The following is a 15,675-nucleotide window of genomic DNA, read 5'->3' as shown; positions in this document are numbered from 1 at the left end:
AAAAAATCAGAAATGGGGGGAAGTCTTATTTTTAAAAAAAGGTTGAGTGACTCATTTATTGGCCTATTGGCCTTGAAGTCAAGAGATGACTCTGATCCCTTTAACTCTTGGGGTGGCTTTGTGTGTGGAAGTCCAGGAACACGATCCTCCATCTTTTCACATTAGCACAGCCAGTGGGATTACCAGGTTATGGAGTGATTATCTTGGGAAGTATAAAACTGGGATGAGGTAGGTGAGAGTAAGGAACGAGAGTGGAGACAAGGGGGTGGCGTCCCATCCTCCGCAGCACTTTACAGGTTTTAAAGGACGTTCGCATCCATCCCTTTCCTGGTTCCTTGCAGGTAGAACTGCAGGTGTTTTTGTCTCACTTTACGGGGTGGGGAGCCCCCAGGAGTTAAGAGCCTGGGTCACCAGCTTGTCCAGAGTCAACAGCAGAGCTGCAGCCACTCCGGTTCCGGGTCTGCACTGCGCTCTCCCTCCCACCCTTCGTCCACCCACCCGGTTAGCACGTGTGCCCAGCCGTGTGCACAGAGGTCTGTGTTCTTGTACTCGGGTGTCCCCAGCTGTACATTGAAGTCTTTCTCTCTGCGTGCTGCCCCGCGGGGGCCATGCTGCCTGATGGCAAGTGAGATGCCCGCGGCTGAGATGTCCGCGGCCGAGTGGAGCTGAGCCTGCCAGTGCGGAGGGCTGGGAGGGGGGCGTGAGGCTGCTCGGCGACCCCCGGGGAGTGGTGGCCCGGCTGACCCGTCTTGGCCTTGCTCTGCTCCTTTCAGCTCTTGGCTTCTGCCACTTGGTGTCTCTACCCTTCCTGATCTTCATGGGTTTCCAATTTCCTCTATCAGTTTCTCCTACCAGGTCCCCAGGGTGTTGGGGTCCGCGTCCCCTTTCCAGCCGCTGTTACTTGTCTAGCAGCCGGAGGTCAGAGAATGGGGCTGACGTTGCGGGAGGTAGGGGCGTGGCTCCCGGAGAAGGGGGACTGGGCGTGGGGGGTCTTCCCGGACTCAACATAGAGATGCTGCGGGCACGGGGCCATAACTAAGACAGCAATCAGGCCCCTCCACCGACGCTCAAGACGCCTCCCCACCCTCAGTCCCGCCCCCCACCGGGACAAGGGGCGGATTCTCGTCTGCAAGGCTAGAGGCCACCCAGCAGCGCCCACCTCGCCGCCCAGGGGCCATTCCGCTTTCCCAGGCGCCCCGCCACCCCACCGCCTGCCCCCAGCGCCCGCCAGCCCCCGGTGGCAACCTAGTCCGTTCCAGATCCGCGCCACGTTTCCTCTGCATCACTGGGGTTTCCTCCCCTCGGCCGAGCCCGAGCAGAGCAGCGACCGCGCGTACCGCCCGAATCCCGAAGCTCTGGGCGTCCGAGCCCGCGTGCAGGACTGAGCAGACTCGGCCTTCGCGTCGGAACTCCAAGTCGGGACCGGACGGCGGCGGCTGGGTCCCCGCGCGTCATCGGAATTTGACCCTCGGAGCTCCGAGGTGACCCCGCTCTAGGTACCGTTCGCTGTCTGCGCGGCCGGCCCCGATCGGCTTCTCAGCAGCCAGTCCCTGGCCCTGGCTTGAGGGAGGTAGGGGGGCAGCCAGGCCTGGGGGCGGGGGGCTGGCATGCTCCTCCCCCGCGGAATGGGGGCAGCAGAAAGCCACGCCCCTCAGGGGAAGAGAGCCTCTGCGCCCCCTACCGCCCAACCCATCCCAGCCCCGCGTCCCAGATAACTTGAGACCGGACTTCGCCCAGGTGTTCAGAGGCGCTTTCCCTCGGCCTCCCATCATCATTTGGCTCCCACCTGTCCCAGTCTGGTGGGACTGGCGCCCAGGGGGACCCCTGCCTAGAAGACAGCTTCCTTCGGGATCTCCCTCCCGCCTGCTTCCCCAAAAGACCGGGGACCACCCTCCAATACAGCCTCCCCTTCTCCATGATCGTGGCCCTCTGAGGCACCCCCTCTCCCCAGTTCGTTGGTCCATCTTCCTCATCCCCTGCCCCTGCCTCACTTCATCTTGTCTCCCCTGCCTCTGCTCTCAAGTCTCTGTTCTCTTCCAGCCTCTGCTGATTTTCTCCTCCCCGTGACCCCTTTCCCCACCACACACCACGGGGAGAAGGGGGTGTGTCAAGCTGCTTTCTATTTCTGGTCTCCTTGGGGAGGGGGCGCGTGCTAGGACTTGTTTGGCATCTGCTGTGCCCTGTGTCACGAGGTGTCATGTCTGTGACTTGGTATCCGTGCCTCTCCCCCACCCCCCATCGTCTCCAGGTTGCCTTGGTCTCCTTTCTGCCTCGGCTCCAGTCCTTTTCGCTCTCTTCTTTGGGCGCTTTGTGTAGCTGCGGTCTCTTTGACTCCGCCTCTCCTCTCTCTGCTTCCTCTGCTCCGTGTTCCAGCTCAGAGAAGCTGCGACCTCAGGGCCATCAATATTTCAGGTGTGTTTGGTGGGAGAGAGATGGGTGGGGGATGGGCTCCCGGCATGCCCAGCGACGACTCCAATCATCCTCTCGCCAGAGTGGATCATTCATATTTATGAGATTGAGAGAAAGGATACAAGGATGATAAGGAAATGCTGCCCCCTTTCCTGGAGCTTGGTCCAGGGGGTGCTTGGACTACATTTCCCATAGTGCCCAGGGGCACAGGGCTGCCTCTGTCTCTGCCTAGACACCTAATGGGAGTTAGAATTCAAGGAGCCACATTGGAGGGTGGGAAGGGATCAGTGTGTGGAGCAAGGGCTGTGGGGCCAGCTGGCTGCTTTCACTTGGCCTGTTACCCCTGACCTGCTTTGTTCCCAGCTCCCACCTCCTCCAGGGTTGAAGGACCTTAGAACTTTTGCATCTCCCACAAAGGGAATAGGAGTAGAGTGCCGGGGAAGGAAAGATGCAGGGTGAATTAGCAAGTTCCCCATTCTTTCCTGTGACCCTGGGAATCCCCTCCCCTTACACACCTCTTTATCTGAGATGCAGACACTCTTTGGCAATAGTCTCCCCATCTTGAAAGTAAGAGGGAAAATGGAGCCTAATGTTTGCACCTAGTAGGATGTGTTCCGGTCTACAAGTTGCTCACATTCTGCCCCCTTACGGGGGCAGTGGGGAATTGCTGGAATATCCCTGAAGTACCAGCTTGTATGTTCCAGGGACCCATGAACAGCTGATGAGATTGTCTGGAGATCCAGATGGGAGCCACAAGCTAACCTGCTCCTCTCTGGGCCTCATCATCCCCAGTAATCTGACTGAGCTCATTTTTGGCATAGAAATTATTGACGGTGGGGAGAGGGCAGTGTGTGTTCCTCCCGCAATCTCATCTCTGCTTCTGAGTCAGCTTAACCCTTAGCACTTGGAAACTTTGACTCCTGCCAAGGACCCAGTCATGCCTATCCTTGCTCTTCAGGCTGGGGTCGGAGATCTCCCCACTGGCCTGAAATCCGGGAAAATTTAACTTTTAGCCCAGCTTTGTCCAAGCTGACTCACCTTAGGCAAGATCTTAACCATCTTGGGCCTTGATTGATTTCCTCTCTGTGAAAGGAATGGGTTGAACCTGACGGTCCCTAGTGGCCATAGCAGGGGCTCTAAGATCCTCTGAGCCTGTGCTTCTCCCTGCCCTCTGATGATACTGGCCTGAGCTGTCTTACCTCACCCCAGCTTACCTGGGAGAGCCTTAAGCCTAAGAATTAGACTGAAAAGAAAGCGGGAGATGGAGCCCTGGTTTTGAAGCTTGTTTGTATTGGAACCACGCTGTGCTTGTTTGTGATATGTTTGTGATATGGAAGCTAAAATTATCCCTAACCCACCCCTTGGTGCCCCTGCTGGTCCTATCTCCTAAACCTAGGTCATGTTCTTGTAAAAAAAAAAAAAAAAGTCTAATCATCCCCAAATCACCCTCCTCAAAGTAGCTGGTATGTGTGTCCTCTGGGATGTTGGTTACTGAGGCTTATGTAGGTTATGTGAGTGGACAATTCTAATTGGCTGAAAGAGAGAAGAGGGGATTTGATTGGTTGATTTGGTTGGTCTGGAGGAGAGAGATCTGGAAATGAGGAGTCATCCGGACTTGGAGATGGGCCTTTCTCTTTTGTCCCGTCTCTGCGCAGGGGAAAAAGAAGAGCTGGATGCCAAGGGGGTACCAGATCCACAGGCCATTGACCCAAAAAGGAAACTCTGAGGAATGGGAAGAGCAGGGGTAGCCTGAGTGGGAGATGAAGCAAGGATTACAGGAAGAAATTTCCCAAAAAGAAGAAAAGAAGAGAGAGAGAAGGGCGTGTGGATCCAGGGGCCCAGCCAGTGAGGGTGCGCGGCAGATGTGTAGAACTCGGAATAGCGGAGGAACCGGACAGCCTCTGTAATTTAGAATTCCGAGCACAGAAAGAGGGGAGCAGAGAAGAGGGGGTAGTCTGGGGTTGGGAGCAGCTAGAATGGGGTCTGGACCCCTGAGTAGACTGAACTCTCGCACAAGACGGCCTGAATGCAGGAGCAGCTAAGAGATGGGCTCCGGGGCGGAGCTAACAGGAAGCTGGGAGTAGCAGGCTCCTGGGAGTGGAGCCAAAGAAAGGGGGCGTGGCGAGTGGGCAAGGACCTGATGCTCAGGGGTATGGAGCATCTCAAGAGGTGGAAGAGACGCCCGCGAGTGATCTTTCCGCGGGCTCTTGAATCCAAGACCCAAGTGCTGAGGAGAGCTCCCTGGGCAGGCCCCGGGTCTGGCCCAGCGCCCTGGGTGGTGACGACGGAGTGCTCAGCGTGTGGGAAGAGGCGAGCCCTTTGAACGGAGAGCCCTGGCAGGGGAGAAGGCGGGGCGGGGGCCCCCTAACGGCCTCGGCCCGCAGATCGCCCTGGGGTCGGTGCACGTGATCGACGCTGGGGAGACGGCTCTGGTGGAGTGGCTGCGCGCGGCGCCCTGGGAGTGCGGCAAGGGCGTGGCTGGGATGCTGCAGCGATTCTGCTCGCAGCTGGTCAAGCGAAGGCACCCGGGGATCAAAGTGGCACGACTCACCCGGGACGACCAGATGGGGTCCCGGGAGCTGAAGCAATACCACCTAATCGCCAAGCAGGTGAGAAGGACAAAGGAGCTCGGATGGGCGGGCCTGTCCCCCAGGGGCCTCCGGGCTTTATCACCCTATATGCAGCCAGTTGCCGGCTTTCCTTCGCTCCCGGCTCTGCCGAGTGGGGGCGCCCATGAGCCCTGCCCTGGGACTCCCAGTCCTTACCCAGGCCCTTTTGCCCAGGGAAAGTCAAACAGCTCCCGACTTCCCGTCTTTAAATCCTCCATCCTTACTCCAGGAGGCTGGAGCCCAGGCGTCCCGACTTAGTGTCCCCGCCTCTCTTCAGGGACCCAAACATCCTAATCTGAGACTTTGTCCTTCCCCTCCGTCTCCCGCATCCTACTGACTGATCAGCTTCCCTCACTTCCACTCTTGGGGTCCACATCCCCACGACCCTGACTACTCCACATTGATCTCCACTCTCATTGGGGATCCAGGTTTTCGGAGGCCTTGCCCCTGGTTCCTGCATGCTCTCACATACCCCACTCCACCCGGCCCCGCACGGTCGGCCCTCGAGGGGCCCAGGTGGGGGCCCGTGGGTGTGAATGTGGGAGTGACGGTGCCAAGAGGAGCCGGACTCGCAGCGCTCCCGCCGCCCGCCCCGCGATCACTCGTGCCCCCCCACCCAGGACATCCTTTTGGTCCAGCTCAACGTGTCGGCCCTGCTGGAGGGGCTGGGCGCGCGGCTGGCGGCTCTGCGGGCCTCCGGCACCTCCTCGCCGCTGCCCACGGAGGCCGTGTCGGAGGCTGGCGGCGTCGTGGCACGCCTCCCCTGCTGTCGCCCTCTGTGCAGCGCGACGTGCTTCCGGGCGGGACCATCATCCAGGACTGGCAGCCCTACCGGCCGAGCGAGAGTAACTTGAGCCTGCTGGCGGCCAAGGGCCTGGAGTGGCGCGTGAACAGCCGCGCGCGCCCGCGCTTGCTCACGCTGGGCACGCGCCCCTTCCCCATCCCACCTGGCGGCAACGGCACGTGGCGCTACGTCAACATCTACACCTTCGTCAGCGAAGGCGCGCAGGTTCAGAGCCAGCTTCTGTGGCATCTGCAGCGCCAGGCCCCGCGTCTCGTCCACCTCAACGTCATGTGCCAGCTCTTCCTGGCGCCCCAGCTGTGGTTACAGCTGGCTGATTTCTGCCAGGCTGGCTTGGGGCTCGAGCTGGTCAAGGGTTATACCGAACAATACCTGCTGGAGGCCGACATCTAAGGCCTCTCCAGTCGGAGGGGAGAGAAGATGCACTTTAGACCCACCTCCTTCCTCGTATCCCCCGAAAGCCCCGCCCCTGCTCTTTTCAAGCTCCGCCCCCTCCCCCTGCCCTCGGTCGTCGGCTCTGCCGCCTACACTTACCCGCAGTCCATCCTTCCCTTCCCTTTTCCCCTTACATCTCTGTCTGCCATCTTGTCTCTAGCGCCCCCAAACGCAGTTGCCCACACCCTGATCTGAACCGCCGGGTTTGGGGAAGCCACTCGCGCTTCTGTTGTCCACCCATTCCCTTTCCCTGCCAAAGAATGGGTTCCTTCACAGCTTCAGAGCCTTTCCCTGTCCGTGCCCCAGCCTGGGAGAGTACTCTGCCCTTTGTGGCTTCTCCCTCCTGCCCCGTCGTGGATGGAAGCTGGCAGAGTGTGTGCAATGCCCAGTACCCGGCCAGGAGCACAGTTGCCCAATACGTATTACTTTTCTTGCTCCCAATCTTTCTCAGGCCCCCAGAGCTTGCCCTCTGCTCCTCTCCTCACCGTCCTCTCAGTCTCCCGTGCCTGGACCTCTCTTAGTTCTCCGTTGTCCATTTGTCTGCCCCTCCACTCCCCATCTCCATGGTCTCTTCATCGCCCGCCCTGTGTGTAATATGGAGAAGGACCTGTAAAGGAAATAGATTTATAATGCCCCACCCCCATTTGGCCCCTGCTTACGCTCTGGTGATGCACTTTTCTGAGGCTGCCTCCTCTGACTGGGGTTTCCTCCAACTTTGCACAATGGTGCTATTTTGCAGACTCCCTTCCCTATGCCCCCAACCAGGGGCCCGAAGCAGGCCCGTGAACCAGAGGGTTCTGGGTGGAGAGCCTGGTGTAGTGGAGGGCAGGTCGCTCAGCCTGGTGCGAGTCTGTCTCCTGCTTCTACCCGGGCTGCCTCCTAGCGTGACTGGAACCCCCTCCTCCAGATATTTCTGGACACCCCTCCCATCCTCTTGTTCCTTTATGCTTTTTGTGGACTTTGACAGTCTTCTATTTAAATGCAAGTAGTAACAGCTGCATTTGCACAGCGATGTCTCCTACACGGGATCCTCACATCTCCCGCAGAGGGAGGAGAGAGAGGCTCAGACTCAAGTGCCTTCCAAGTGGCTCACAATAGCTGGTATCCTGGCAGAGACTAGAAACCAGGTGTCCCCAGCCCAGAGAATACCTCAGAACCTCACTGTAGCTGGAACTTCTTGTTGGACAATGGACAGTGAGCACAGGGTTCGCTGGGGATGGAATCAAAGACATGGACAGAGGAGGGCGCCAGGAGGTGGAAGAAGGTGGACAAAGCAGACAGCCGCTGCTCCCCTCTTTCCCCCCCGTTCCGGCTGTGCTGCTGTGCCTTGCTTGGCTGCCTCCTGCACCTGACCAAGCTGCCCTCCTCCCTGTCACTTCAACCATGGCTGTATTGCAATAAAACGGGCCCTTGGCCCACCTTCTGTGTCTGTTTCACTTCTTCTCGGTGGGGAGGGATGAGCTGCATTGTCCTCTCCCCCTTCCCCAGCAGCCTGTATCAGAGAGGATCTCTAAGCCCTGTGGCACTGGGGCTAATGACTTCCTGGAGGGGAGCTGGGGAGGGCTGCTGGCCGTTGCGCGCCCCTACCCCCCACACCAGCCAAGCGGCAGAAAGAATTGATTGCTCAGAACCGAGGCGGGCAGCGGCACGGCGCTTGGACTAGCCCTCGGCCTCGCTTTCCCCTGGACCTGGGAGTCCGCTGCTGCTCCAAATTCTTGCTCTCTCGCAAGTTCCCCTTGGCATCCAGAACCAGCCTGCCTCATTCCCACGATCCAGGCATCTAACTCCCAGCTCTCGGCTCTCTCGCGGCCAGCGCCCTTGCTTTCTCCCCATTCCTGGGTGGGCACCGCACGGAGCGGGAAGAGGTGGAGGGAGCCTGGGCGCCGCCCCGCGGGAGCAGAGCTCCGAAGCGGCGGAGACTGCGATCCCGAAAAGTACCACGCGGGGGCGCCAGGACGTGTGCGGACGCGGGCAAGGCAGCGCAAGGTGGTTTCCGTCCGTGTGAGTGTGTCCATGGGCGTCTTTGTGTGTCTGTGTTTCTGTACATGTGTGTACAAATCAGGGGGTGTCTGGGTGGGATATATTCGGGGCTACGGGCCTGGCGTACCCCAAAATCAGGTACTCCAAGTGGCTTCTTGACGAGGAGGCGCTTGATAGGTTACTATGTACGTGTGGATGGGGAAGCAGGGGACTGTGTGTATCGTCGCGTATGCAAGGCATAGCCTGTAAGTCTTGGATTTTTGAAGTTATATTCCTTTAGGGCTTTTATGCCTTCCCACCATCCTGTGTAAAAGGAATCGAGGGCTCTCAACCTGAACCGCCATTACACTGGTCACATCTTCAGCATGTGCCTGGACAGGTGACTCTGCTGGACTAGGTGTGACATTGTGTTTGTGTAAGTGGGTGTGTCTCAGGATATCAGTGTAACTCTGAATGATACTGTTGTATGTGTGTTTGTGTGACAGGTGGATGCTGGAGGAGGCTGGTTCAGGATTATGGAAGTACAAAATTTCCTTTCTCCTGTTAGCTTGTGGATACCACCTTCAGGTGTGTGTGTGTGTGTGTGTGTGTGTGTGTGTGTGTTCCTTTCTCAGTCTTTCCAGTGGCTGTCTCTGTGTCTCTCCTCATCTCTGTCTCTTTCCCTCTTTCTCTTTTCCTTTCTTGGTGACTCATCTCTGCGGCTTTGCCCTCCCCCAGCTTGCTGGGTCTCCCCTCCCCCACCCAGGAGTGGGTGGGGGTATGAAGGAATGGGACCCTGGGACTAAAAATCAGGGTGAGCACCCCTTTATTACTCATCATTCCCAGACCCACCAGTGGCCCGTAGCCCTCTCCCAGTCCCCTTCCCAGGATTCCCCACCCTCCTGAACTGGGGTGGGCAGGGGATAGGCAATGATGTGTTCTAATGGGGTCATTTCCACGGGGTTCTTCAGCACTTTCTTTCAATTCAAGGTGGAGACCCCTGCCTTTCTCATAAAGTGCCCCTCCCTGCCTGTCCCCCTCATAGCTGACGCATTGAAAGGCTGCAGAGGTGAGTCACCGGTTGCGGGGAAGGGAGGAAGAGAGGGGAGGTGAGTGAGCTGCGGGGACCCCCAAGCTCCTGCCCTCTTTTTCTTTCCCAAACCTTCTCAGGGAAAAGACCCAGTGCTCTACCCCCTCCCTGGGTTTTCCAAATCTTCAGCTTGGATCATTACTTGGTTGGAGCCCATCTTCTCTTAATACCCTCCTGGAGAGTATGAGAGATTCAGAAACAAAGATAAAGAGACGGATTTACACAAACATCTCAGAGCAAACACCAGGCATCCCCTCCTGGTCCCCTTCTCAGCTTTGCCTTTCCCAGTTCTGTCTCTCATTCCTCTTTCTTTCCTGCCATCTCCCTCCTCTCCCAAACTCCAGGAACCTGTCCCCAGTCCAGCTCTTTTCCAGAAGCCCCTAGAGGCAGCCAGGTGTGAAGGGCATAGCACATTTTTGAGAGGTGGGGTGCGTGTGAACGAGCTGACCCAGGCAGGGAACTGGGATAGAGAGAGGCAGAAACAGACCCAGAGATTCAGAGTCCATGCAGACACAATCCAGATTGTGGAATCACCAAATCTGTTGCCCTGGCTTCCATCTCACTGCCCCCTCCCCCGTGTCATAATGACTGAGACTCTTGGGATGTCGATTTCTGAGAAGCTCCCCTGGACTTCTGGGCAGAGTGGAGGAGGAAAGCATTGGGGAAGAATGCAGGAATGAGGGAACACTCTAAAAAACGCGGGGCAAGACTTGAACTTGGGAGTTGCAGATGAGTGGCTAGGATACTGAGGCTTTTCTGCACAGAAATCTAGAGGTGAAGGTAAGTGGGGGAGGGGCAGGAAAGATCAAAAGCACATAGCAGTCCACATAACCTGTAACATATATCAATTGACATGGAAGGACCCAGATAAGTGCACAAAGACACACGTATTATTGACACACCAAGCCAGGCACAATTTTCAGACACCAGCAGATACCCAGACTGGATGCACTCAAACTCCCAACCGCACAGGTATACAGGCACTCAGAGGGATCAGGACCCACACACACTCACACTTACAGAGACACCTGGAAACAGGCAAAAACACAGCTCCGCAGATTGGAAGAGAAAATTACATATTTAAATTGGAACACTACCATGCCCATCCACTCTCTAGCTGATTAAATACACAATTGGTCCCACCATTTTCCATTTCTTTTTCTTTCCCCCTATGTTTCACTAATCTCGGACACACACAAACGCAATGCACACGTATGTACATACATGTGCACATATACAAGCCCACAGGAACACAAACAATTTCTCTAGATGCCCATCTCTGTCATCTCATACTTGGTCTCTTAGCCCCATCAGCCTCTCAGGCTGCCTCCCCCCCACCTCGCCTCCCTCCCTCCCTCTTTCCTTCTCTCTTGGATGGCTTCCCCTCCCCCCAACAGATGTCTGAGCCATCTCTCTCTGATTCATCCTCCTCAGGAAGGTAACGTGACCCCCCCCCCCATTCCACTGCTCTCGGTAACCAGGCAGGGAGGATAAAGGGGAGTGGGTTGAGGAGGAAGACGAATGAGGGGAACCCATAGGGGCAGAGGGATGTCCTAGATAGTCTGGGGAGGGGATGAGGCACAATCTCAGGTCTGTTGCCCCCTCCTCTCCTTCTCTGGCATCTTCACAGTCACCTTGGTTCTCCTATTTTTTTTCTCTTTAGCCTGATGCTTTACCTGTTCCAGATGCCTGCCTGCCTGCCTCCCTCTCCTGCCCCCATCTCTTCTCTCTTTCCTCTCTCTCTACTTCTCCCCACCTCTTTCCCCGCAGAGCTGATGGGTTTTCTTCTGGGAAAGTGGAGCCACTGATGGAACCGAGAAGCCACTGCTGGCTATAGAGGGAAGGCACGTGAGCGTGTGTGTGTGTGTGTGTGTGTTTGTGTGTGTGTGTGTGTGTGAGAGAGAGAGAGAGAGTTTGAGAGAGAGAGAGAGAGAGGAGAGGATGAGGGTCAGTGCTAGGAAGAGATGAGGAAGGGGTTGAGGACTGGCTCTGAAAGAGTCTCTGAGCTCCTGACATACAGCTCTGATCCCGGTTTCCAGAGTCTTAGGGCGCGGGTGCCCTGTGTGTGCCCACAGGCACCCGTGTCCGCAGTCCTTGTGTGTCTGGCATGTGTCATTCCACTCCCCCCCCTTTCCCTGCCCACGCCCCCGCACAGCTCTCTCCCTGCACCGCAGCCCCCCTCCAGCCTCCCTCCCTCCCGTTCATTTCTGCAGTGGCTGCTCCCCTTGCCTCCCTCCCCTCTCCCCTGCCCCTCTCCTCATTTCCGTCCTCCCCCACCTCCGCCCACGGCTGGTCTCCCTTCACTGGACCCGGCTCGCTGATGGATTCTCTTTGCGCAATCTGTGCGTCATCGCCCCCCATCCCCCCGGAACCTCTAACTGTCCAAGCCCCCAATCCCAACCCCTCTGACAGGAGATGCGGACGAGGGGTCTGGTGGCAGAGAGCGGCGATCTCTGACGTTGCACTCCCACCCTCCACGCCCCCCTCCATCGCGTTTAAATCTTCCCTTTAAGCAATGGAGAGAGATGGAGTTGAGTCACCCCCCACCTGCGCACCCCCCTCCCCACCTGGTCTGCTCTCGTCCTCCAAACGTCCTTTGGGGGGTAGCAGCGAGAGGGGAAGAAGCAGGAGGGTGGTGGGGAGAGGTGGTCTGAAAAGGGGCCAACAGAGTCAGCTGGACAGAAGGACAGACATACATTTTTTTCTCGAGACACGCACAGACCATGAACAGACACGACACAGAGGCACACACATCCTCAGTCTTTTCCCTATCTCTTCCAACTCGGATCCTTTCCGACAGCATACCCAAGCCTCAAGATCCACCCATGTGCCCCGGCCCAGGGCCCGCATCCCGCACCGCAGATCCGCGGACAGCGCCCGCAGGCGCGCAGAACCATCCCTCCTCTCTCAGGTTCACGCCGTCCTTGGGCGTGTTCCCCACGCACCGTGCAGTCGGGGAATGGGGAGTCTGGCCCCCTCCTCAGTTTTGGAATCCTTCTCTTCCCCCTTCCCAGTGTGGATCTCCTATGGGGCCCAGTCAGACGCTGGGAGAGCCCCCACCCTATTCCGCTCGTCGGGCTCCCGCCGCTGCAAGTTGCTCTGTAACCCACCCTCCCGCCTTGCAGCGTCTCTGAATCCACCCTTCCATTCATTCTGCCATTCATTCATTCATCCTTTTCTCCTCGTCCCTCCTTCATTCATTCATAGCCCCCCTGCCCCGCCCGCCTCAGCATTTCATTCATTCATTCCTTCATTCATTCATTTCCCTGGTGCCAGGATAGCGCACACCCCTCCAAAGAGGCCGGCAGCGCGCAGGCGCGGGCCGGGAGAGGCACGCATCCTCCAATCGCTGGGCGGCCTCCCGCCTCTAGGCGCCCGCCCGCTTCCCCATGAATGAACATTGACGTCAATGGGGCGGGGCGATTCCCACGTGACCCCGCGCGCTCCTCTTTATAAGGCGGTAGCGGCGCGGGCGCTGTCCAGCGTGCTGAAGCCTGAGCGAGCGAGTCTCCCGGAGCCGCGCGGACCCAGCTGAGCCCAGCCCACTGGACGCCAGACCTCGACCATCGCTCGTATCCTAGCCACCGCTCGGAGCCGAGGCGGACGAGTCCCGATCTTCCCCTGTCCCCACCCCGCCCCGACCCTCCTCTCCACCTCCCGCGTCGTGGCACCAGCTGGTAAATACTCTGCTGTCCGTCCCTCAAACCCTCAGCAGCCGTGGGCGTGAGGGAGGGTTCTCTCTCCCCCAGTTGGGAGTGTTGAAAACACAGCGGGGAGCCCCCGGGAAGGGTCCCTGGTAAATGGGGGAGTCGCCGCTCTTCTCTTGCTGCTGAAGTCGCCCACGCACCATCCGGGGAGTCCTGTGGGGAGGGAGCAGAGATTTTTTTTTTTTCCCCGTATCCTTGCTGCTTAGTACGTGGGCGCTGCCAGTGAGCTGGCTCAGGGAAGGGGGGCGAGGAGGCACCGGGGGAGCAAGGGTTGCAGGCGTTTTCCCATTTACACGACTCCAGAGATCGGCACATCTTCCTCCTTTGCTCCTAAACGTCCCTTTTCAGGGTAAGGTTAGGGGGATAAGGGAAGCCCCGGCTTTCCTGATTAAAGGTGGGGGAAGGGAATATAAAATCAGAGAGCGGAAAATTCTTACAGAAACCCTCTCTTTCTTTGGTCACTTCTATTTTTTCACAGTCTCCGGCAGCCCTTCGGTCATGAAATCGCTCAGGTTGCCGGCTCCTGTCCTCCTCTGCTTCCTTCTACTGACCAAGGGGTTGGGAGCAGCGCCCCCGGGGCACCCTGAGGCTCAGCCACCTCCCCCCAGCTCTGAGCATAAAGAGCCGGTAGCCGGGGACGCAGTGCTCGGGCCGAAGGATGTTAGCGCCCCAGAGGTCCGAGCCGCTAGGAATTCAGAGCCGCAGGACGAGGGAGAGCTTTTCCAGGGCGTGGATCCCCGGGCGCTGGCCGCGGTGCTGCTGCAGGCACTCGACCGCCCGGCCTCGCCCCCAGCGCCTGGCGGCTCTCAGCAGCGGCCAGAGGAAGAAGCAGCAGAAGCTCTGCTGACCGAGACCGTGCGCAGCCAGACCCACAGTCTCCCAGCGCCAGAGACCCAGGCGCCCGCGGCCCCGCCTCGCCCTCAGACTCAGGAGAATGGTCCCGAGGCGGCCGACCCCTCCGAGGAGCTCGAGGCGCTAGCTTCCCTGCTTCAGGAACTGCGAGATTTCAGTCCGAGCAGTGCCAAGCGCCAGCAAGAGACGGCGGCAGCAGAGACGGAAACCCGCACGCACACGCTGACCCGAGTCAACCTGGAGAGCCCCGGGCCGGAGCGCGTGTGGCGGGCTTCCTGGGGAGAGTTCCAGGCGCGCGTCCCGGAGCGCGCGGCCCTGCCGCCGCCTGCTCCCCCGCAATTCCAGGCGCGTATGCCCGAGAGCGGGCCCCTTCCCGAAGCCCACCAGTTCGGGGAAGGAGTGTCCTCCCCCAAAACACACCTAGGTGAGGCACTGGCACCCTTGTCCAAGGCGTACCAAGGCCTGGGCGCTCCCTTTACCAAGGCGCGCCGGCCGGAGACCTCACTCCTGGGCGGCTCTGAGGCGGGAGAGCGCCTTCTACAGCAAGGGCTGGCGCAGGTGGAAGCCGGGCGGCGGCAGGCAGAGGCCACACGGCAGGCCGCGGCCCAGGAAGAGCGGCTGGCCGACCTCGCCTCCGACCTGCTGCTCCAGTATTTGCTGCAGGGCGGGGCTCGGCAGCGCGGCCTGGGGGGTCGGGGGCTGCAGCAGGAGGAGGAGCGAGAGACCGAGAGGGGGCAGGAGGCGGCGGAGCAGGAGAGACGCGGCGGGGAGGAGAGGGCGGGGGAAGAGGATGAGGAGGCGGCGGAGGCGGAGGCGGAGGCGGAGGAGGCGGAGAGGGCGCGACAGAACGCGCTACTGTTTGCCGAGGAGGAGGACGGGGAAGCCGGAGCCGAAGACAAGCGCTCCCAGGAGGAGACGCCTGGCCACCGACGAAAGGAGGCCGAAGGGGCAGAGGAGGGCGGGGAGGAGGACGACGACGACGAAGAGATGGACCCGCAGACAATCGATAGCCTCATTGAGCTGTCCACCAAACTCCACCTGCCAGCGGACGACGTGGTCAGCATCATCGAGGAGGTGGAAGAGAAGCTCCGCCCCCCGTCCACCCCTCCGCCCGCGGGGCGCCCCGCCCCCGGGCTACGCCGGGACCTGTCAGACCTCTTCGTGCGTCGGAAGCCCGAAATCCCAAACTCACTCACGGGTGTCTCGGGGCCAGCACGGGGGGGCGGGTAGTTTGTGCGAGTTCCCTGCCCCCGCGGGGCCCCGTCCCCACCTAGTCCCTCTCGGGATGTCCCGGTTTGAAACCGGAAAAAGGATTTCCAGTTAACTGTGTGAAGAAGTGTCTGTCTCCCGTCCTTTGGGCCTCCCAAGAGCCTCTCCACCCTCTCCGGATCGCTGTGAATTTACCCCTTCTTTCCCTACTCTGTTGTAAATACCCCTCACGGAGGAAATAGTTTTGCTAAGAAATAAAAGTGACTATTTTATTAGGACTTTGTTCTCGGTTATTCACCCGTCCCCTTGGGCCTGCGTGGTCCTTCCCAAGGGGCGGTGAGAGAAGCGCCATCTACAACACCCATCTCCTGCTCAACAGCGACGGCTGAGTGACAGAACCTCTTTCAACCGTATTCGGCGTGCGGGAGGGGGCGCAGAATAGGCTCACATCCTTTAGGAAACCCTAAATTCCACTTCCAGCTTGGGGGTTAAAGTCACAGGTCCCCAGGCCCTGGCAGAGAGATGCAGAGCGGATACGGTGCCACAACTCTGAGCCACCTAGTAAATCCTTCTTTGCACGATCTCAGGGCCACCTAGGCAGTG

General features: G+C 58.9%; 2 protein-coding genes across 2 annotated transcripts; both read left to right on the top strand.

Annotated features, from left to right (window-relative positions):
* The first annotated feature begins 223 nt into the window (after positions 1-223).
* On the top strand, positions 224-7,662 carry NAT16 (N-acetyltransferase 16 (putative)). The gene is given in 5 exon segments (XM_024745281.1): positions 224-228; positions 1,091-1,333; positions 4,700-5,018; positions 5,639-5,779; positions 5,782-7,662. Coding segments are annotated over 5 exon segments (1,140 nt in total). The 3' UTR covers positions 6,214-7,662.
* Positions 7,663-13,509: 5,847 nt separating this feature from the next.
* On the top strand, positions 13,510-15,093 carry VGF (VGF nerve growth factor inducible). Its single transcript, XM_024745280.1, has one exon. It carries the CDS (start codon positions 13,510-13,512, stop codon positions 15,091-15,093), a length of 1,584 nt encoding a protein of 527 aa, XP_024601048.1.
* Positions 15,094-15,675: the final 582 nt, after the last annotated feature.

This window comes from Neophocaena asiaeorientalis, unplaced genomic scaffold (assembly GCF_003031525.2).
Source record: "Neophocaena asiaeorientalis asiaeorientalis breed wild unplaced genomic scaffold, Neophocaena_asiaeorientalis_V1.1 scaffold461, whole genome shotgun sequence".
In the NCBI taxonomy this organism is placed as follows: domain Eukaryota; kingdom Metazoa; phylum Chordata; class Mammalia; order Artiodactyla; family Phocoenidae; genus Neophocaena; species Neophocaena asiaeorientalis.
The sequence above is the reverse complement of the archived record's forward strand: the minus strand, read 5'-3'. Positions and strand labels throughout refer to the sequence as shown.

Excerpts from the sequence above, each read along its gene's own strand:
- VGF (XM_024745280.1), top strand. The coding sequence starts at position 13,510 with ATGAAATCGCTCAGGTTGCCGGCTCCTGTCCTCCTCTGCTTCCTTCTA.